This window comes from Pomacea canaliculata, linkage group LG1 (assembly GCF_003073045.1).
Source record: "Pomacea canaliculata isolate SZHN2017 linkage group LG1, ASM307304v1, whole genome shotgun sequence".
NCBI lineage: Eukaryota > Metazoa > Mollusca > Gastropoda > Architaenioglossa > Ampullariidae > Pomacea > Pomacea canaliculata.
In genome coordinates this window covers 24,977,711-25,002,034 of record NC_037590.1, presented here as the reverse complement: position 1 = coordinate 25,002,034, position 24,324 = coordinate 24,977,711, and the positions used below count along the sequence as shown (strand labels likewise).

The 24,324-nt window shown below is 41.5% G+C and overlaps 1 protein-coding gene and 1 long non-coding RNA gene across 6 annotated transcripts; both read right to left on the bottom strand.

The window, feature by feature from the left end:
• Positions 1-731: 731 nt before the first annotated feature.
• Positions 732-18,904, bottom strand: LOC112558110. Of its 5 annotated transcripts, none has more exons than XR_003098073.1 (5): positions 15,855-18,904; positions 8,159-8,272; positions 4,920-5,032; positions 4,531-4,770; positions 732-4,175 (listed from the first exon to the last, which is right to left on the bottom strand). It is a non-coding gene; the product is annotated as an uncharacterized LOC112558110 (long non-coding RNA). The 5 variants fall into 5 exon arrangements; XR_003098074.1 differs by lacking the exon at positions 15,855-18,904 and adding an exon at positions 8,425-8,541; XR_003098072.1 differs by lacking the exon at positions 15,855-18,904 and having other exon boundaries at positions 732-3,423; positions 4,008-4,175; positions 8,159-8,285.
• A 983-nt stretch (positions 18,905-19,887) lies between these two features.
• On the bottom strand, positions 19,888-23,616 carry LOC112556502 (cytokine-inducible SH2-containing protein-like). The gene is given in 3 exon segments (XM_025225576.1): positions 19,888-21,375; positions 21,378-21,511; positions 22,697-23,616. Coding segments are annotated over 3 exon segments (1,002 nt in total). The 5' UTR covers positions 23,425-23,616; the 3' UTR covers positions 19,888-21,235.
• Positions 23,617-24,324: the final 708 nt, after the last annotated feature.

Below are 24,324 nucleotides of genomic sequence, written 5' to 3'. Positions count from 1 at the left end.
CTGTTTGGCGAGTGGTTGATCTGAGAAAGCGTCGCCTGGGTTTTAAAGACGACCAGATAATGACTGTTAACTGATGGTTCCTCTTGCTCTTTTGTTTTTCCAAACAGGTTTTGCACCGATTACATGATGCTTTCAAGTTGCGATGATCGAGAACCTTTGGTTTTAAATAGTCTTAGTCACACTTGATCTGTTTCAAGTCATTCAAGTCATCGATGCAATGATCATCGGTGCTTGATCACCTCGCCAATCGTTTACGTAGTAAACCCTTCTACAAACGGTTCACTCCTCTAAGCGTTTGATATCCCTCTTTGCCATTCGCCGTAACACCACACCACTCATCAGGGGAGGAGTCATCATATCTTCACATTGATTTAAAAAGCCGAACACAAAACACGTTTCCGCTGCGGCTAGGCCCCCGCTACGACGCACGTGAAAGAGGTGCTTCCACTCGGATCCATCATGTGCCATCATAAAAACAGCACGCGACACTTTATCGCACCGTCCCTCCCCGCTTCACCCCAGGGGCAAGTCACTCGTGGGTAAGGGGGGAGGAAAGGGGCAATGACAAGATGGCCGCGCCCATGAGACTTCCGACAAGATGGGCGACAAGATGGCTGCCGCGGATATGACATCATTCAAGATGGCGCCCCCATGCGAAACTTCCGCAAGGATGGCTGACCAAGATGGCCGCCACGGATATGACCATCATCAAGATGGCCGCCCCCATGCGACTTCCGGCAAGATGGCGACAAGATGGCCGCCCCCACCGACTTCCGGCAAGATGGCGGCGGTGACGTCACGGCTCCCCTTCCGGCTCCCCAAATGGGGGTTGGATGCAACATGCCTATACTACTTACATACCGAGCTATGTAGGGCTAGTATCCCCATAAAGTCATAGCTACACACCGAGCTATATAGTATTGGTATCTCCCTATAGTCATAGCTACACACCGAGCTATATAGTATTGGTATCTCCCTATAGCTGCAACTACTGATGTGTGTACGCATGCGTGTACACATTTGTGTCTACAGCATAGACTAGAGAGAACATCTAGCAAAGTCTGGTGGCCGCGACTTCAAATGGACTTAATCTGATGCGCAATCTTTGTGAAGGAGGATGGTAGAAGCTTTCTGTTTCAAGAGCCTGATCGAGAGGCAGACGAGAGGAGGCAGGCCATGGGCAGTGGACACACAGCACGCACCACGCGCTAGTCAAGGAGAGGGGTACATACTCCGGATAACACTTGCAACAAAAACAACATTACAGCGACAGTCGCTCCCGAGAACAAGAAATAAATACACCGAGGCCCCTTCATACTCATATGAAATCGTTCTACTGATGATGGTCTCACACTTACACGCACTAGACTACCCCTTTGGAGAGATTTCATGAGAATTAATGCACACTACAAGCACACACACACACACTCACAGAGAGGTCTTTTTTCGAGAAATCTTTGGGACAGGAGCTGACATACTCTGACCTCGCAACTCTGAGCCCCTGATCCCCGGGAACTCACTCCAATCCTCTATGTATTGCCTTGACATGATATTCGCTCTCGCAAGGTCACAGCGATTTTTCTCGTTTCTGAGAAATGAATTGCTCAGAAAATACGATTACCTTGCCGAGTTATAGATTGTAAATTTGCAATAATATCAGACAGGAACTAACAAGAGACAAGACGAAGCTCATATTGACTAGAGCAGTCTACAGACTATGAGGACAAGATAGTTGTGGTGTGTTTATATCTGAAAGAAGTTTATGTGATCGAGGGCTTAGAAACCGCTCTCCCTGCTTTTCTCGTAACGAGGGTACATTCAACCCTCCCCAGCAACAGAGAGGGGAAAGAAAGAGACAGAGATAAACTGCTTTCAGTACACCGGAGGTACATGGATGGGGGCAAACCATGTTCTAAGCCACTGGGTCTGCAAACATGATACAGTATTCGAAAGCCAGCACGAGCCCCGGGGTAGATGACCTTTCCGGGCACCCTGCGTTAATCATTAATTGTAATTGTTTATTATTTTTCCAGTAAATAACAACATGCTTGCAAGTTATAATTCGACTGGCAATATCTGCATTTCGTTTAGTAAAGTAGCATAGACAACAAACGTCTGTTTGACAGTAAAAGTGTAGACAACTAGGCTTACAATACTGCTTGAGAAGAACATTCTAGAGCTGTGTATGTGCCAGTGGTCAGTAAATGAGGGGAAATGAAGGGAAGACCGAACTATTCGAACTCCTAAAGCAAAATGTCACCAGTGGACGTGAACAATTCGACATACTGAAGAAACGAAGATTAAAGACAATACAAGTTTATATCTTTTACCTTAATGCACGTGTGATATCACATTCGTTATTTGGGTACAATTAATTAATTAATGGACTTAGCAGTAACTCTAGCAGGGGGGTGAAGCCTATACTTTACAGCGTTCTCTGATATCTAAATTTATTTATTCGTTCCTCGCGAAGCCTCTTCTTCTCCCTTTCGTAAAACAAATTACTTGAGAAGACCGGGCCCCTCCACAGCCGCGGACCGGGGTACACCTACCCTCCCTCTCGTCAGGCCTGCCTGCAAATACGGACGCATGCACTGGTAGAAGCTGTGCAGCACCTGGCAAAGTGCATGACACTAAAGCACGTGATTGCTTTATGACAGCTTTATGTGCAGGTGCTCTCAACAACAACAAATGTGTCGTGCAATTAAGAAAGTTCACGGTCCTGGTAGACCGACCACTCGGAACCTATTTCTGAAAAAAATTGTTCTTAAAAAACACTTCATAAATCCCGTGACAGTTGGTTTTCTGAGAACTGCCGTCTGAGAAATTAGTTTTACTTGCATGAGCTTTAGCACCGCCTCTGCTGCTCGACTCCTAAAGCAGCACCACCACGCGCACAGTCACGTGACCCCAGGAGCAGCTTGTTTACGTTGTTGTCGTGTTCTCAAAAATGAGTAAGGTACACGACTAGCAGCTGAGTGAGCGACTGGCCAGTCCTGGCTGATCATACGCCCGAGCTTTCGGTAATTTATTTTCCGGGATGTTGTCATTCTAAATGATGTTTATTTGTGCTATTTGTATGTCCTAATATAAGCACAAAATATATACATTGACCATTTTAACTTAAAAAAAAAATACTAAATAGTAAAAATGAGTGGGGTGAAATCTCCTTAAAGTTGTGTGTGAGCAGAATATGTGTGTGTGGGGATGAAATGCGTCTGCTTAGTGCCTGACACCTACCTCTAGTAGGTTCATATCTCACTTTACACCTGTAACTTTAAAAAAGACGAATTACTTCTTTGTATACATAAATATCATGCTGAAACTGACCTACCTCTGACGTCTGTGATCTCTTCTAATTCTGTGCTCTCACCTTATCTCGCTGAAACTTTCGCTTGATGTACGGATGTACTATAGAACACACTGAGGAAGAAAAAAAGATTGACACCGGTACTAGGGTATATCCAAGGCATCTTTCTGCTCTGATGCATCTTTTATGTGTGTGTATATATATACAACACAGAGTGGCAATCTGTGTTACTCAGTGTGTGTGTGTTGGGGGAAGGGAGGCAGTTAATGTCCAAAGCTGGTAAGCTTTAGAAAGAATACTCCTTTCGCCAAGGATGTTTACTCTTTCGGTTAGAATTAGTTACAAATGAAAGGAAAAGAACCTCATCCTTTTCAGTGTTCGACGTACCCGTTCTACGCCGAGCAAACTTGGACAATTTAAAAGAGTACTGATGGTGGAAACTCATTGAAATTGGAGGGCAAATGATGGCGAATGAGTAAGGTAGCTGGCACGACCGTAATTTTTATCTCCTACTTCACTACGAACGGCCGGCGGTATCTCTCGCCTCTCTTTGATCTACTATGTGCAAATACACTGTGTACCTACAGTCACACGAAAGACTGGGATACTCCAGCTAATTTTTAAATATGTTGCACTGAACCATGGAGCAACATTCTGGTCAGGTAGCAAGGACCCAGTTGATGATGAGACGACTCACCTGGAGACAGATTAGGAGGCAAACCTGGCCACGAACTGCAACAGGAGTCCGCCCATCTTGTTTTACTGGACTGCTTGCTGGCGATGTTTCAAGAAACTCATAGAACGAGTCTCTAGAGCAAACAGCTTCCGGTTTAGCGAACGACGACAATGGCAGTGTCAACAGAGTCTGCGAGAGTAACAACAATAAATAAACAGTCAAGAGGTGGTTTATACTACTGCATGGTAGGATGCCACTGTGCAAGTGTCAAATGTTTCGGTTTAATTTTTTTTTCGCTTCCGCGGGCAGGTATATCAAGATGAGTGGCAAGCGGCTCTCATTCGTGCCGTTCAGACAAAGGTTTCAATCCAATTCACCATGTGAACACTTCTATGATTTAAATATGAATTTAGATGCCCATGTCTGTGTGCATTTTCATACTATTTATCATTCTATAAAAAGACTTCGGACTAATAAAGCAAAACATTTTGTGTTCTAAATAAGCAAGGATTTGGTTAATAGTGCAATAAAGCAATACATTTACGGTCATTATATAGTTGAATTATATTCTTGTTAAATTCCATCTTCGTGCTGCTCGTCCGGAAGTCTGGTGGTAATGTCTCGCTGAGACTAACAGCAGAGTTCAAAGTTCACATGAGGCGAAGCGTTAGTCTCGGCAGACAGACATCAATCCACCCACATGTATACACAGCCGTGGTTGCTATGACGACAGAGGCAGCTGCGTGCTGATGTCGACAGGTGTAGCAGGCTTGCCGAGCTCCACCTGGCAACAGACAGACATCCTGTCACCTCAGCAATTAAACATGTCACAGGTCCAGTGACGTGGCAAAAATGATTTGTATTTTAAAGCAACAGTTATGTAGAAATGCGGCTAAGTGGATGTTGATTGCCAAGGTAACAATACAAACAAACCATGTGTGATACAAACTCGAGCAGCAGGGGCGGACGACACCAGCGTCCATGTAAGGAAATTTTGTTGAACAATTCTTCTTCTAGTCCAGTCAGAAACATGGCGAGGCTCCAACCTGAACAAAGAGAAATCAAATACTCTTTCCTACAATTAAATTCGTGAAAAATAACGACCACACAACAACATACAAAATAAACCAAGGAACAAAGGGAACTAATCTACTAATAATGTGTTTTGAGGAGTCAGAATGTATGTCTGTTGCTTCAGTCTAATAAAAGCTTTAGCTAATGTTTGGCCGCAAAAACCGTTTAAGAGACTTATTCAAACAGGTGTGAAACCTTTAAAGTTTAAATATACCCTTAAAGAAGTAAAGAAGACAAGCATGTCTATAAAGAACATTTATGAGGTGCGTAAAGAGAACCATAAAGCCGCTTTCTTTCACAATGATGTGCAGAACTGCCTTTCTATGGTGACAAGCTTGAAAACTATTGTACAAAGCGAAATGCATTGCCACGTTTCTATTGAATGAAATAATACAGCAATGATAAGCTAATAATGATAATACCAGAATCAGCTGAGGCTAGCAGGATGTGTTGAGAATATCGTAAAGAGTTTGAAACATTTTGAGTCATGACAAACTACTCTAACGAGCGTGTAAATGTAAATGTAAAATGCCAGTAAATGTATAAATAGCATTATGTATTACATAACATTGGGTGGCCTTTGCCGCAATTCAATGGTTTCTTTGATGAACATAAAATCGAGTTCATTGTGAAACTTTACTGCTAAATGGGCCATGAACATGGACAAGTCCCATCAAATAACCCTATTGCAGGTAGTCAGCGAACAGTTCTGCCAAGTACATTTGGTCAGAAAACGATGTAGGTCAGACTTCTGACCTCAGCTGACCTCCGCCCTCCTTTTCCTTCAAGTCTTCCTAGCTGTATTTACCCACTAACCCTCTTGCTGGTCGGCTCCTAGGCGGGTCTTTTTACTGACCAGCCATGCATGGAGACTGCTTATGGACTTATGCCATGCATGGTACGTACGGTTCCTTCTCGTGAGATCACGCGTGATTGTCGTGGCTCACCTTATTGTCATTGGCAATTTGTCGTGTGTTTAGTTTAAACAAACTCTATCTTATACAGTTACAAAGAAAATATCGAATGTTTTAAAAATATAGCGCAGTTGAGAATCGAAAACTATAAGGCCAAAACATTTCTGAGCTAGTGTTCAAAAATCTGAATGCGGCCTATACTAAAGATAGAAATAAAAGTAGTTATTTGCATTTTGTGTTGTTGTCTTTATTAACTGACAAAGTATAAAACTACATTTGTTGTGTTTACAACAGGTGACCGACGAGCCGCTCTATCCATTCTTGAACAAGGCTTTTGCGCCATGCCCCCCTTAAGTTCATATTTTAGTTTAACTGTGACAGATATAAACGATATATATTTTATATTACATAAACATCTTCTATAACTGAGATATTTATCGTGTCATATGAAGTGATGCATAGTGCCTGATTTTCTAATATGGGCTAGATTTCTAAAGTCAGATGAATTGAATTTTACGGATAGGTTGAGGTCAATATCAGTGTATTCTTCTTCTGCTCCTTTTAAAAAAACACTGACAATCGACACAAACTTAATATATCATTATTTATAGTTCATCACAGTTTAGATTGTCATATACAAGGAGAAAAATCAAAGGTGTAGATACAGTCATTAAACTGAGTACCCGACTTTTAACCTACTGTAATTAAACTGACCAATGGACTTCAGACATTTAAGTCAAATTGGTGTATTAACATTAAGTATGAATATACTGATGTAATATTCTAGTCTTAAAAGTAAAATAGCAGCTAAGTAAATTAGTGAATAACTGTATACAAACTGAAACAATGTTACAAGAGTACAAATATTCTTTAGGAAAAAAACCTGATGATAATAACGGTACTGTTACAGCCTGACTTTAAAAAATATTTTTTCATAAGGCTCAATTAAAAAAATAATTGCAGGATTCATACAGATGGGAACATTATTCCAGACTTCGTTCCAAAACTTTTTAACATTTTCTAGTAATCTTTTTCACCACTGGAACATAAAAACAATACATTAATGATACATTACTTTCCCAAGAGATCTGTAGCATCGCGAGTTTCTGGTCCTTCTATCAAACAATACAAGTGACTACTGAAATAAAGTTTAGCAGTGAACACTGAACACTGGAAATTGCTAATAGAAGATTAGTGGTCACTTCAAAAAAATATGAACTGATGAGTAATAAACGGCGGAAATTCCGCAGACTTGTGGTTGTTTTGTTAATGTAATGTCTAAGCAATGTTTATGTTACACTTTGACAATACAATTAATACAGAATTTAAGCTCACGTGGACATGGTAGAATAACCTATAATAGTAACTGTACCGCGACTTTTCAGAAAATATAAACTGAGAAGGCAAATATTCTATGTGGTGACAAGTAATTATGGGAAGTGCGCCGTGTCAGGCGAGGCTGACTATTTGCACTGAGTACTGTCTGTAGCCGCACCTACTCTACTCACTTGCTTCCTCGTATAATATCTTGTTTACCACTTGCTACGAACTTTACAAAGCATATCACTTGGCCTGACCTCCCGTAGGACACAGCCATTTCTCCAACCACTCCCAGTTCCCATCTAGATGACAAAGGGAGCTCGCATGCAATGTCTCGGACCTTAGGATGAATACGTCAATGAATTTCGCTTTCAATATTGAGTTACTCAAGTACATGTGTACCAAAAAATAAAAATAATAATCCAGACAAGAATGTTCAGAAACTAGTGTCGGAGCCAAAACAATGTGAAACATTTATACTTTTTATCGAGAACAATGTGTGACTAGGACTATCTACACTGCACAGTGTGAATAGTAATGACCACAATGGTCGTCCCGGAATTACTCAGTAACTGAAGCTGAGAAAGCAGCGGCAAATAAATCTTCTATGCTCTTTTAAATAATTTTTATATAAAGTACCCGAGGAGGTCATGCACACGGAAGTTTAGAACGAACGAGACAATGCAGGATTCCACAGAGAGAGAGAGACAAGACTGGACCTGTCGGCAGGATGAACAGACCGCCTTCTGAGTATTTCACGACAAGCCTCAACACCAGGCGGATGTCAGGTTCTGCCCAGTCACCGTGATAAGTGAAACTTTCATCTTTCGCCACAGAAAATAATTATAGATGTAAGGAACTCACCTTTGAAACGAGACTGCCGTTGACTGCTGCACTTCCGCCTGAATGAAGGTGTGACAAACTGTCAGCTGCCTTCGCTCTTCCCTCGTGCTCGTCGCGAACGAACGTGGCGAGAAACTGCGAGATTTCCTGACTTTTATTGTACTAATCACATTTTTAAATTAAACAATGTTTTAAAAATATTTTTAATGTTTTAAAATTAGTTATATATTTTTACTATGTATTTTTCATTTAAAAATATTAAAATAGACAACACGATATCAGCACACCGCTCGCCATCGCAGTCATCGGCACGGAACGACGCTGGCGCTGACCAAGTCTCGGGCGATGTTCGCACAAATATCAGATCGACGACTACATCAACCTCAATTGAAGGAACAGTTCTTCATAATCACAGAAAATTACTGAGCCGTAGTGTTTTGCTTCACTCATACTGACACTTGACATGCGCAGTGAATGAAATATGCAACGAACAACTTCGGATTTAAAACGACTTAAAAAAATTGTCATTTATGTAGCACAAAAAATTATGTAACAATCGAACGTCCAATTGAGATAAAAGTTAAAATACACTGAATTCACAGGTAAACTATTAAGGTATTTCTTAATATTACATCAGAAAAACATCAGCAAACGGTATCTAGGGCCAACAGCCAATCAAATATTATTTGCTCCTGAGGACGGACAACTGGTGTAAAGGACTTCTGCTATCGCGAATAACCAACTCCTCTACACTGTAAGTATTGTTGTTATTACAAAAAGTAGCACGAATTTGAACAGTAATCTGAAGAGAAGCGGTGAGATGCATTGTCCAAGTCAGTGTGTGTCCTACCGAAGCCTCGTGACGAGAGGTAATGAAAGTAATTTCCTCTGTTTCTGCAGCATGTCACGGACACCACCATCAGACATCAAACTCGCGTTCAGGATACAGAACAAAGTCCATTCGGGATGAGTAATTGTGTGCAACTTTTGCATTCATCTTGTTCTCCCATCTTTTCCCCCAACTTGACTGTAACAGTCGGTAACCCGACCTCAAAACTTGGGAGTATTGTCCGAATCTTCGCACAAAATCTTGTATTAAGACTGGCATTAGTGTCTGAATGTTCAGAGCAAAGTACCTCCGTATTACTAACACCTACACCTTACCCACTGACAGTATGTATTGATAATACTGTAATCAATTAGTGGTTTGTACTATATTATTAACAATAAAATTGTTTTTGATATATTATTTTAAAAATGAACATGTCTTTCGGTATTTTTTATATTAAGACTATTGACCATGCAGATTCTGACAAACAAATATAAGTAAATCACATTTTTTTCGCTCTATTACTTTTCTAATGTTGGATCACCTTTACAGGATATGTAAGAATAAAATACCAAATTTCTTTGACTAATTTAGGAGAGCCCGTTTTAGAAAATGACCAGTTTGTCAAATTCTGGAAACTCTTGCACACTGCTTGCTCACCTCGCCGGAAGAATACACTAAGTATACACAGGACCAGCACACAGAACCTAGACACTAGTCACCAAATATTGGTCTTCTAGAAACAGTACCGAGGAAAAACAAAACAGAACAAAACTAACCAAAACGGAACATCAGGAAATTTTTTCCAACATTACAGAAAACATCTTAATACTTCATATTAATTTGAAGCAACAGCGACAATGACAATTCTTTACTAACGAGAGATAAAAGCAAGAAAAAGCTATTTTCCATTTACCATTTTCCATCGCCTTTTACAGGAAAAGAATAAATGGATAGTTAAAAACTATTACCACTTTCTGTAAAATAAACGATCAATCTTGAAAACGATTCTTTTGTGTTTTAAAGTAATGTCTTTATTATTTTAAAATAATACTTGAAAACTAATTTTCGCCCTTTAAAGTAATATTTTTCATTTGAAGTAATCTTCCGTCTTTTCAAAGTAATCTTGAGTAATCTCTCGTCCTGGAAAGGAATTTTTTATTGCAAGTATAACCCTGCACAACATAGTCAACAAAGGAGTATTAGCCTAGACAATCACGTGTTTCACATTTTATTACTTTGACAAGTATAGTCCCTTTAGCCTCAGGTAACTTCGAGAGCTAGAACTTCTCAGCCACTCAACAGACAACAACAGACGAGATGAGAGAAAACTTGTTTTTGCTCGCGCGAGTGTGTAGGGGAGGGGTGTGTGAGGGGGCGGTGTTCGAGAGATAAAGGAGACAAGAGGCCGGAGCTGCAGTGTACTTTATCTACCCCAAGATAATTGTGCAAAATCTTAGGTCTATGTAGCAGCCATCTTTAGTGTCATCATGCAGCAACAAGCTCCTCGACCCACTACACAAGAAAGCAAACTTTATTTCCACCAGCTCTTACTCCAACTGTTCATTGCTCAGGCGTAATCCAGTCTTTCATCGGCTCACAACATGTGAACAAGCTGAGCACCGTTAGGCGAGAAGGACTCTCTGACATTTCTTTGTATGCCAGATAAAGGAGACAAGACCAGAGTGAAGAGCGAAAGGTGCGTGTAGTTGTTGTCTGTGTGTGTGTGTGTGTGGCTGGGGGTGGGACTGTGTGTGTGTGTGGCGGGGGGTGTGTTTATAGTGTCAAGGATTATTGGCTAACATTATACCCGGACGTTATCTTCCATTTCCGAGAAGACCACATAGGAGGTACTTTCAGTTTTGCACGAATCACCAATCGCTGCAGTGGATGGAGGTGGCCGGGGGCGACTTGGACAGTCTGTACACAGCGAGTCTTGGTAGCCATCTCCTCGTAGTAGCCACCTTCTCACAGTCACCTCATCCTATCGATGTGTAATCGACTTTAGTCTCCAGGATTAACACCAAATATTGGTTTTCGCAAATGTATTTCTTAATTAACACATGTTTTCGACAGAAGCTGAAATTTAAAATGTCAACGAAACGAAACAACCCCCGCACCACACACAACATAGTACAATAACCTTGCTTTTCTTTTTTTTAAATCTGATTTTAATGAAATTAATGTTGCTTTATTGTGCAAGATAACAAATCTGGATTTATCTCGAGGAAAACTCGTCCTTATCAAAGTATACAAGAATGGAACAAGCGCCATGGATCCCAGTAACTGAAGATTGGAGCTACACGCAAAAAAAGAAAACCCAACAACAGGACAAATAAACTCTTCTCCAGATTTTATTCTGTAAGGAAAGTAGGAGTTGGGCTACAAGCTATCGCATGAAACGAAAACAGAAAGTAAATGAGTTCTTACTCGAATGACAAAACCTATTTTTCTTGTGCAAAACAGAAGACTGACGAAGCAATTTTTGTTTTCAAAATTCGTCAGTTAGAAGCGTCGTGAAATCACTTGCTAAAAATGTGCTGACAGAAACGATAGTTTGGCTGAAACAATTTATCCTATTAAAAACAATGTTAATATTAAAACAAGTTCTAAAAATGTGGTGTGCACTGTGTTTCTATAAAAACTGATCATCTAACTAGACTTCAGGCATAAAATTCTTTAAAATTAGAAATGTGTTGTGCAAGTGGCCCTAAATCCATGATAGGTGTCAACATCAGAAGTGTAAGAACCCTCAGCTGTTTCCAACAGCAACAGTCGTTGTTTTTCAACTGTTGTTTCCCCGTCCCTCATTCACCATTCACTTCCAGCTGCCCCATTTCGTTTCCCCATTTTTCGCTCCTTATTCTTCCTCGCTCTCCTAAATTCGGGCAAGTGTTGCACTTATTTATTATTTTCAGCAAGCCATAAAAGCAGTTGCTCTCTTGGAGTTCACAGAAAAGTGAATGTAGGGGACAATTACTGCGTTAGTTCTGCTGACCTTTGCCGACCCGCAGTCAGAGCACGTGACACCGGCCTGTTCTCGCCGGTGGTTGACTGAATTCCTAGAAGTGCACAGTACCATCTACGAGAGTTCTAGGAAGCCAGTATCCTCTATCTGATTAGTCCAAAGACGCAAGTGTTTGTTTGTTCAGATAAACCCAACCATCCTGAGCAAATACATGATAACCCTACCCCACCCACCACCCGTTTCTCGCTCCCAAACGAAAGCTACATAAAGACCTACTTTGCATTGGTTACAAAGCCACTGCCCCACAGTCCCTCAAATAATATTGACCTCGTGACTCCTGTCACAAGTGTGTCGCGGAAAAAGCTGACTTTTTCACATGAAGATTTTTTTTTCAATTTACTAGCAGGTGCAAGGAGGACGAGCAAGCAATGCATTTATGATGTCGAGCCCAAGCTACAGATTTTGAGTTCTACAGAAGGCCAGGGTCGCATTATTTTTAGGCTTTATACAGGTAATGACAAGGGTCATTACTCCAGAGGCTTGCCAATATTGTCTGGCATAAAAAGGTAAAGGAACATTGCCTAGTGCCCCACGACAGAGAGAGGAGAAGGGAGCTGGGGACTATTTGCTAGTACATGTAGTTGACATATGGGAGCTGGATTCCAGTTTTCTTCCGCCACCTGAAAAGTCTGGTGGATGTTCACTGCTGATTGGACAAATAGATTTTTTCTCCTTCGCTGGTCTTTGAGCCCATTTGAATTATAATCATTTTCCTGCTTGCATGTTATATGTAATCATGATTTATGTAGTCTTAGATACTCTATTTTCCCCCCTCACCGTGTATTAGCATTTTGCGAAATTGAGACTGATGAAATATTATCACAGCGATGAATTTTTTTTTACAACCTGCCTACAGAAAGTAAGCAATCCAGTTTGATACTGCCCTGCTTTCACAGATATTATCCACTCTGTAGAAAGTTGATGTACTCATACTTTAAAAAAATTGCTTTGCCAGATGACTGCGCCGCTCTGCCATTGTTGCTGCCCACCAAGGTTTTCCTGGCAGATTTCTGTAAACCGTTTCACACTTTTTCCTGCAGTTCTTTTTTCACGAATATTTGAATTAGAACATCTCTTAATGTGTCGTCAAAGTGGAATTTGAGAGTTTTTACCATCAGCTGAATCAAGTTTCTATGTCATGAGCAACGTATTGACATTTGGGTTATATAAGTGCACCACTCGTTTTCTGGATCAAGGTGTATGTAATAAATTTGGCCATTACTTCTTCGTTTTCTTCATTTTATAACTGCCAAAGAATAAAAGGCCTCATTAAAATTGATTTGAAAGAGATATGGGAAGGTCTGGGCTCGAATATGCGGAGTAAAGCCAAACCGAATCCTTGGCCGCACAGAAGATGGGAGTTAGCTCGATGTGTCAAAGGTTCGAAAGGTTTCCCCGCTCCCCCACATCCCTGCCTCCTCTCCTTCGTTCTCTCTACATGGCCTCCCCTCAAGGCGTGGTCTGCACCCGGCATTATCTCTATCGTGTTCAAATATGCTGAGGTTCGACATTTAAATTGTCGTTACTTTTAGTGGCTTCTTCTATGTTTACTTCGTATTATAATGAAACTGTGATCGCAAGGCACAGCGAGCAATGAGTAGACTTGCCACGTATTTCTCAGAAACTCAGCCATCTGATTAGACAACCCTGTGACCCCATTTTTTTGTTACAGTTTCTCGAAAACAGTTCTACCCATTTGCATCCAAGTGCAGAAGGAGTGGAAGAAAAACTTGAGCGAGTACATACGAGAGCGACCTCAATCACCTGTTTTCACAATTATTTACTTACTTGGTGATGTTATTGTGGGGGTAGGGGAGAGTTCTAGAGGGAAAAACGATGACTGAGGACAGGTTTCTGTACTGACTAGGATAAAAAAAAAAAAAATCGTTGTTCTTGTCTTGAAGGTTTAACAAAAGGACGTGAACATGTTTACTTTCCTTTTCACCATTGATAGAAAGCAGATGAATGCAAAACGAAAATACTGGCACTGCATGGTACTTTATTTTCTAAACAGTTTCCAGGATCTGTGCACAGGAAACACAGAAAGCCTGAACCGTCTGAAAACAAAATGGCGGCCAGAAGAGGGGAAAATAGAAAAAGCAAAAGCGAGCATGCAATTATTCTTGGAATGTGGTATGAAAATTGTGTCTTTAACAACAAAATGAACATTCGTTTTCAGTTTATACAAGTAGAAAGGCAATTTTCACTTTCGTTTTCACAAGTGGCAGAAGTAATACAGAAGTAGTGCAGGTAAATACATTAAACACACCCGTTGAGAAGAAAGTGTTGTTTGTTGTTTTACAAGATTTAGAAATACTTTAGAATGGAAGATAGTTTATTGAAATGGTTCGTGACAGTGTGGAGTTTCTTAGAGCACTGCGCTACAACAACCGGTATGTGAAGTGTAAGTGCATACTGCATACTTGTGACCAACAATGCTGTCACAGGAGACAAACAGTCAGCTGAGCGCCGCGCCTCTGTTTTAATTACTTGCTCGCTTACTCCTGATTAACTCATACGATAGGTCTGCAAACACACTTCTTCTGATCCACCGCCACGTGCGGTGTGCACCACGTGTCCCGAGCACAGCCCCATAACTTATCATGAGAAGATGAAAAGCTGGAAGTCACGACTGAACGAGTGCAAGAAGAAGTGTCAGTGGCGGAGTACAGACACGTTAGCTTGACCAGTCACAGAGAGACAGAGATGGAAGGAACGCGTGCACGTGCACAGGGGGGACACATCCTCACTCGCCTCATGTACCTACTGCTGCATGTCCACAAAATGACCTGAAACATGTCCCGACTGCAAAAACTGCCTGTTTAGTAGCTATCCAGTAATAGTATGCTGTTTATAATTCTGCGACAATAAAAGTCATTACTATTCATTGAATAATTGTGAATTCGTGTACTTCTGTAATAACTAAAGACAAAATCGTTTGGAAATATCAAAATACTGTGATAGTAACATGCTCAGCTACTTTTGCTCCAGCCACATGCTAACTATTTGTGCACTCTTTAGCGTCAACAGTTTACGGCAATAACAACAATCATGTGGACGCAAAGAAAAATATCATGAACTGCTGATTTCTATAGTTGCTAAAATTTCTTTCTTTTTCCCCGAACTTTTTCTGTCTGTTTTTGCTGCTCTGCATTAATAAAAGACGCACGACGCACGAGTGATAAGGAAGAAAATGTGAAAAAAGGCGTTGGCTGAGATGTCACCAGTAAGACTTGGTGATAGTCACGTGACCCGCTCTGTGGCGTCGGAGTGAGTGAGAGGCATCGTGTCAGTGAGTGGGCAAGAGACTGTGTCAGTGAGTGGGCAAGAGACAGTGTGTCAGTGAGTGGGCAAAGACACAGTGTGTCAGTGAGTGGGCAAGAGACTGTTAGTGAGTGAGCAAGAGACAGTGTCAGTGAGTGAGCAAGAGACAGTGTGTCAATGAGTGAGCAAGAGACAGTGTGTCAATGAGTGAGCAAGAGACAGTGTGTCAGTGAGTGGGCAGGAGACAGTGTGTCAGTGAGTGAGTAAGAGACAGTGTGTCAGTGAGTGGGCAAGAGACAGTGTGTCAGTGAGTGGGCAAGAGACAGTGGTGGGTGAGATGCAGTGTGTTGGTTGATGTCTCTATTCTCCCGAGGTTGCTCCTCTTTCATCTCTCCCTTCCTTCTTCTCTCGTCTGTCAACTCTGTCTTTTTCAATTAACCGTGGCACAGCCCGATCTATCTGAACAATTAACCGAAAGAGATAGAATTGACAGACTAGAATAGAAGGATACTAATTAACGCTAATCATGACCATATATTATGCATATAAATTTGTACCCCTATATACCAATAAGCACGTATAAAACTCCAACAAACCTGGCAAGTTCCGGGCCCAGATCAGTTCCTGTTTCTTCCTCTCTTGCTGCCTAGCGATTAATCTTTCTAGAACCTTCTTTTCTTTCCCGCCATTTTCCACTCAAGCTCTTACTTGGCAATGAATATGACCTCGGAACTACAGTCTCTTGCCACCAGCACGTGCTACACGTCCGCGTGTATGTGTTTACATGAAGTGGTCACAGTGCAAGTACCCTTGGGGCAGTCTGGAGAAACCACAGACCACCAGACTCGTGATAACACCGAAAACGAATACCATCTCCTCTACAAGCAATATTATCAATTCTTGGGTTTGTACCTCAGTGGAAAAATGTATGACATAAATCCATTTAATCATCATCGTCATCTGCTGCTATGTCTGTGATTATGAGAGTATTTATGTTACTAAATGGCTATGAATACTTATAATGTAGCAATGATATTATATATATGTTATACGATATCGTAACACATGTTGATATGTTAATGCAGCTGTGTCACGGATGGCGACATCTTTGACTTTCAGTAATCCAGACTGTAACCTGAGCCCTGTGATGTAGAGAATGTTTGTTCATCGAAAGACGCAAAAATATCAAGAAATAATATTCTCTTTGCTGTCAGGTTACAAACCTCACAACTTGACATGTGCATAACTACCTTCTGCTCGTCTCCACCCACCCACAGACCAACACGCTTGCTAAATGTCGAGCTGTGCTGATCAACAAGCCTAACCGGTTTCCTGTGACTGTATTTTCATCCCATGCCATCCACCTGCTCTGCGGTTATTCTGTATATTTATTTCTGTATCTGTATGTGTATTTTTGTGAGCCCTGAGTTGTGAGAGCTTGCTAGTCACATCGCCCCTCCCCTCAGTCTACCACACCCACTACAAGTAGGTCTTGGTGGTCATGGTACGAACTATGACCTTCCTACAAATACAAATGTAGCAGTGTCCACTTTTTTTCTGGTGAATGTTTAGAAATGTTTGAAAGTCAACACAGTTACTTTCACCCTGTTCTAAAATATGACAATGTCTCTGTATCACTGGATTTTAACAACCACTTTAAGGACATTTATATTTTTTTTTAGTTAAATAATGAAATGACAAATCGTGAAGTATTTAAAATATTTTCTATTAAATCATATTATCAGGCTAGTTTCTTGTTTAGCTGAGTAAATTTGAGAGTAGCAGCCTCAAGCAAACCATACAGTTTTCCATTATCAGCGAACTTTGGCGACCACCTTATTGCTCAGTGTACTTCTACACTGTTTGCATCTACCAACCCCCCGCCCTTCCACCCCGACAACATTTTTGTGGGGATTCGCGGCTGTTTGAAAGTTCCCAGGACGAAAGCACAGGAAAGGGAAGACAGATAATGTATGTAATTCGACATTATTAGTACACAAACAAGGAAATGATATGAACTTATTAACCTTTTCCTGAAAAATTCTCATTTGTAAAGAGGAAGGAGGAACTGTGATTTGGTCATTCTGTGGCTTACTGTGGCTTACTGTGGCTTACTGTGACACACGTGACTTCGGTCCACACCTCTCACAGTCTTCATAGTTTCTTCATGTGACAAACTGTACGAGCTGTGAGCTTTTGTCAGAAAGGGAGTTTACATTAACTGTCAGCAGAACTATGTAACACATGTAAACAAGAACACGCCCGAAGAAATCCACTCAGCGATGATATCAGTGGATCTGATTCATGGTACAAACGGACGAGAAAGCAAACATAAATAGTCAGAATAGCTTTCTCGCTATTTACTTAATTAGCAAAATTAAGGTGTCTTTAAAGGTTTTGACTTAAAGTATATTCTTTCCCCAAATCAAACACTTCCGGCTTCTTGTTTGTGTAAAAATGTGGAAGTGAAGGTCGCTCCCAAGCTATGACCTTTGACACATGATGTCACACATGATGTACCCGTTCACCACTAAATTCGTAGAGCATTACAGTGTAAATGGTCAACCTAGGTCTTGCTAACACAATTCGTACAGCATTAGAGTGTAAATGGTCAATCGCAGTCTTTCTAAAAAGTTGTACAACTTTAATAATAAATCATTATATAAGCGCATCAACATCACAGGCAGGCTCTGAGTGTTAATCAAGCACGCTAAACACGAACAGTAGAAACTGTGCAACAAGAAGAAAAATGATATGAACAATAATCACACTGCAACTTGTGCCCCTTAAACTCCAGATGTTTCTCAAAAAGAGTGTTAAGAGCACCTGTGAATGACTCTATACTGTGTGTTTTCACCAAAATTCTTTCGTCCCGATTCTGGGAACGGAAAGGAGGCGAGTACCTACAGCAGCAGCAGCAGCACACAAATGCTTGTTGGGAGTGTAGTGAGTTACAAGCTGGTGCTGGCTATGCCACCTGTAGCAAGGTTCCCTTTCACCCGTAGTTTGAGTAGTCAAATACAGAGACATTTTGTTATTTAATACTACAAAGAAGTGTGAGGCTTCTTGGAAATTGAGCCGCGTGCAAATGAAAACCATCGCCCTCGTTTTTCTGCTTCCTAGCGACAGAAAACTTCTCCATCATTTTTAGAGATGTTGTCTAAAGTCCTATTTATGTGTGTTTAACTGTACGAGCACGTCTAATAAACCTACACCGTCTATCCCTCGCTGTATTATTGTTGCATGCTCTCTCCCATTTTCTCGCTATATATATGGTAAGTGTGTGTGAGAGAGAAATAATGATGGTTTGAGAAAGAAGAGAAGACATCTAAGAAGTAAAAGAAGGATGAAAAAATGAGAAAGGATGGGAGGAGAACCATTAAAAGCAGAAAAGTAGAGACAGTTCTGTGTAAATAACGAGCAGACAACACTGGAGGCATTGACTTGCCTAGTTCCAGAACTGCTGGACTTGGCACTGGACACAATCTGTTGCAACATACTGTGTTGGTGTGTTTGAGTGTTGTAAGCCTTTTAATACTTCTAGAAACGGAATTCGAACGGGAAAAAAGTGTATTTAAAAAAATCTGATGCAGTAATAAACATGGTCAGAGCAAAGAAAGTCTGTTTTATGACAATTGATATTAAGTTTGTATTATGACTATGATTAAGTCTGTATAATGATCATGACATGAAATCCGCATTATGACTAAAATATAAATTATGTGTTATGACTGTGAAATGATACATTAAGTCTTTATGATCATGATATTAATATTGTGTTATTATCATGACATGAAGTCTATGCTATGACTATCATACTAAGTCAGAGTTATGATCATGATATTAAGATTGTGTTGTGGGTATGACACTAAGTCTGTGTTGTTGTGGTATTTCTGCCTCATTCGTGGCTGCCCTACCATTTAGACAGCGACCTAGTCGATGCTAATTTAAACTACATTTTTGACTAAAAGCCAGTATCATCAGATTTGTTCCTTCTACACCTTCTTTCCTTCCTTAAAGTGATGCTGAGACACTGATGCCATTTCTTACATTTACCATTCTTCTTTTTTGTTTTTTTTTGTAAATAAATCTTTTAAAGTCAAAAAGTAGATAATTAACACATTAAGAAATATATAAACATAACTCGAGACGCACATTCTACTCATTTTCAGACTGTTAATACTCTACATTTTTCCAATTAGGACAAAACCGAAATATATGAAAATATTTTATAATATAACTTTTTTAATTAATTCCTTTATAATCCCTAGGTTTCCTTACGACAAATAATTGATATTTCTACACTGTTTACTATCTACACTGGTGTTTAATACCTACGCTCTATCAAGAAGAAATGACTAGAAGACGAGTCGAAGTTTTGAGAAATGCTGTTCCGTGACTACAACAACTACATTCTGTAGCGAGCCCAGCCCCCAGCCCCCACACGCCACTCACGCATTTCTCAGAAGACCGTGTGTCTGTCAGCAGGGATGGTCCCAAACACTGTAAAGCACAGTAGGCCAGTGAGCCCCTCACACTGATAGGTCAGAATGTTTTTTTGAAGCTCAAGGTAAGGTGAAAGATAACAATTAATGAACATCTCAACAACTTGAGGCTGAACACAGGCAATAAAGTGCTCAATGTTTAATTTCCAATTTAAAGACGCTACGCATGTCATGATTGATCGTGCATCTGTCATAATTTATTTGTGGGTATTTACACGAACATGAAAATGAAAGTACTTTATTTAAAGTCTCTCTCTCTCTCTCTGCCACTCACTCTCATCCCCCCTCCCTCAAATAATAAAATAAAACAGCACAAAATAAAAACACGAGTTTCGCTATATCTGTCATAAATATAATAATATACATTTCTCTCACTCCCTTCCCCATGTTCTCTCTCTCATACACACACACTCGACCCGTCGATCCGTCCTTCTATAATAAGAGTGTGAGGAAGAGCTCGCACCACTCACTGTCACGTGATGTCCACTCCCCCACACAAGAGCCCACACGGTAACGACCAGCAAACAGTTCAGCTTCGCCGTCCTGACCAATCAAAGATGTCGCCCATGTAATCCTGTACACGACAGTTCCACGGAAACACCGCGCGTGGTGGCTTCCTGGTTTGACAGTCCTTTACTACAGTGCCCTCAACCTTATGTCCTCGTTGTTTGGCAGAAAAGTCGACGACAGCTTGTCTCGTAGCGGCACACCTTACTATAGGGCCCTACGGTCCCCACCCCCTTTGTCCTTTTTTTAAATACATTTAATTTCATACAGCTTGGTATGACTAGGTGGTTTTTTTAGACGAAGAAATAGCAAGCTCTAAAATACTTTGTGACAAGTTTAAAACAAGTTTAAGAATACATCGAAGAAAGGCAAATACAATTAATAAAAATCGACAAACATTATGACAAACCAACAAAAAGTAATTTTTAACGTTTAAAGCAAACATTTTTCGCTGGTAGTTTTTTTTTGGTTGTTTTCTCCTACACGAAAAAAGTAAATTTCAAATAAATAAACAACAGCGGTTGTGGGCTGGTGCTTAAAAGGCGAAGATACTTCGCAAGTGTGTGTGTGTGCCTAGACTGCTAGCCTGACTTTGCTAGGTGTGGTGCTAGTCCACTTGGGTCATTGGTATCCGACAAGCCTATCACTGGTTCACACATCTGTTTCTTCTCAATAGCGCAAGGTGTGGCCAACGCCTTCTCTTCTTCTCTTTACATAGTCACCTGATCGGGGGCGGCGGGTAAAGGGAACAGTCTTTCTCTTTCCCTTCAAGCAGCACCCATCACACACATATTCCAGCCTTGGTCCGGGAGTCTTGTTAAAGAAACTAGTCCGTGTCTGGTGCTGCGTGCAGCGGCGCTTTCTGGATGCTGCAGGCCTGCCGCTTTTCGGTGGATGCGTGCTCTCAGGCCGGTGCACCTGCACCGAGCAACGCACGGGACTTGCACGTGGAGCGGCGCGGACGTTCACACCTTGTAGGGGTACTCGCGGAGGTAGTTTTTGATGGCTTGAGGAACAGGTAGGAGATCAGTGGAGCGACTGGGTAGGTGCAGATCTGCTAGGCGAGTGTTGACGGCCAGTCTCGCCAGGTGAGTGAGAGACGGGGGCGAGTGACGTCGGGGCGAGTCAGGATGACCACCATGTCCCTCCGCCCTGACGTCTCCAGCCACCGGCACTGCTCCCCGAAGCCGTCGCGACACTGCGCCACGTGGAAGTCGATCAGCTCCATCACAGTCTCAAACCTGCCCCGGCAACGCAACAGCAACAGTATTTACACAGCTACATCCTGTGCAGCACACACAGCACTTACACACCTACACTCTTACAGGCATAGGACGGTGTAAACATACAGCACTCACACACTTACACACTTACAGGCATAGGACGGTGTAAACACACAGCACTCACACACTCACACACTTACATGCATAGCTACAGCTACAGCTACAACATCTCTCACACAACTGCTTCATCTACGGTACTGCAGTACTGTACTCTACTAATCCTACTGACAACATCTTTGTCTCGCGTATCACCTCTATATCTGACTAAATAAAGATGCAATAAATTCTCTTCCTTTATACTTCTTATCATCATATATCGTTCTGAGTGCTTATACCACGAAAACGAAAGCAGATACAGCCATGTATCATTTAATCCAATTACTGGAAAAAGCCGGATTTTGATTGCAATAATGTTTCTAACAAACTTGAGCTCGTTTCCCATTACATCGTCTACAGTAGTGTGATATTATTAAGTAGAACACAATTATTGAAGGACAAGTAATTATTTACAAACCGTTCCTCATTAACCAGTGCCGCGCTTATTAAAGTGCACACACGTTTGCACCATTCGCCATTGTTTATTATTATTATTAGTCTCAACTGTGTTCTCATATAAAATTATCTGCGTTTTCCTTGTACCTTCATTTTGTTAACATTTGCTGCTACAGCCACTCAGAGAAAAGCCTCTTATGTGTGATTGCTTACATTAAGGATTAATTTTCTAGTCTTAACTAGAACTTGCATCGCTTTTCCATCATGTTTTTGTCGTTATCTTTATCAACTCATCCACATACAGGAAACTCAAGACAGAGCAAGCCGACACTAATCTATTAATCAATTGCCTCAAGCAGTCCCTTTGCAACTATTTATTTTAGAAATTGATCGTTAGATGTGCAGACATGTTACATATTACAGCGCATGAAATGAAAAATATCTGCCCACATACCCAGACACTAGGACACACACTGTAGGTGGAAGGAGGAGGGAGGCACAAGAAAGGAATAAGAAATACAATGAAAGAGAGAAGATATAAATGTTGGAGAATGACTAAAGACATGTTTAATGCAACTGTGTACATGCTGTGTAGGGTTAGGGTTAGGGAATGTAATGAAACTGTTGTGTTACATCGATATATGCTCTCACCTAGGCAGTTTGCGTCTCATTTTCTCTTCACAGTCGAGCTGGAAAAACCCACGACGGTACTGGATACGAACTGAAGTCGCTCCTCGCTCCGTCATCACACTCAACGCGAACAGAAACTTGGGATCCGCGCTGTTGCGTATGATGAAGGTTCCGACAGGCGAGTCACCTAGCAACAATCTGGCTCCTTTTGAATCCAAATCAGCATAAAACATACAATTCTCTGTTAAACAGGTCACACTGTCCGCGAGCCGTTTAAAGTCCACCTCACTGGTGACTGCTGGCAAGATGTTGTACAGGTAGGCTCTGTCCTGTTCTATCCGTGCCTGCGTCAGCTCCCGAGCGGTGAGGCCTGAAATTCCGTGAGATGGAGGACGAGGCGAGCATTCTGGCTCCGACGATGTTTCCTCAGTCTCTCCATTACAAGCTGGTAGTGATGTCGAGAGTTCCGAGTCTCTGGAGCAGCTGGTGCCCGCCCCTTCACTGTCGGTACTTGGTGAGTCAGCAAGAGATGCTCCCTGCGAGGGCAGTGGTGGAAACGGTCCCCCTTCTCCATTTTCCATAAACACAATCTCCGGCACAGCAGGTGGCGACTCAAGTCTGTTTGCCATTCCGCAGTGCCGACCATGATCGTGTCTCGTCTTTCGTCTCCCAAACGTCGACGGCACACAACTACTGGTACTTTTAGAACTCAGAACACTAACTGATTGCTCTGGCATCTGACACACCATTGCTAACACGTCGCTGGCTGCTGCCGGTCACCTGCAAACTCACAAACCCAACACTGCGATCAGACAGCGGATCGCTAAATGACAGGGACCAGAGACTCTCAGAGACTTATGAGACCTACGTCGTCTTGCTACAAAAGCCATGTCGAGAAATGAACACCAGCTTCCCAGAAACACACAGCAACTGACGCCAGTCTTTTCTGGGAAAACGCGAGTGGCGCATGCGCAGTAGGCGTGACCGAGTTCTCGTATCGTCTGCTCGCTTTGAGTTGCTGTACGGCCTCGTCGCCCTGCAGTGTACTCGTAATAAACACACGCACACTCGCAAGACAGTGAAGAAAAAAAAAAAAAACTGCATTAATTTTCTATTTTAGTTTACGGAAAGCTCCCTCGACTTAGCGAGTACTGCGAAGTGTGAGGTAGCGGATCTGGACACAGAGTAGCCTGTGTGGGAGTGGAGCTTACCACGAAGGTAGGCTGCTCATGGCAGGGCAGGTGAGGGCTAACAGAGGTGCGGCAAGTGTGTTTTAGGATCAGTAGTCGTGTATAACACATTTCCTTTAGTTTAGGATGGGCTGCATATTGATTATTTACTGAAATATTTCGTCTCTCTTTCTGTTTATTTGTTTACTAAGTACTGTGAATGCATCCGTGATTTGGACTGTGTGACAGATTAATGAGGGCTTTCGCCATGCAGGAAAAGAATTCATTGAGTGACCTTTCAATCAAGACAAACTGTTAGTTCTGAAACAAGCCTGCGAACACCCAGTCACAGATAAGCCATACAAAGTACGATCTATTTTTAAATTCTTCTGTCAGCTGGTTTTTCTTCTGATCAGTGAACGTCTCGCTCATTTCTAGAAAGTTGGATGACATGTATAAATTCTTGAGTAGCTACAGTAC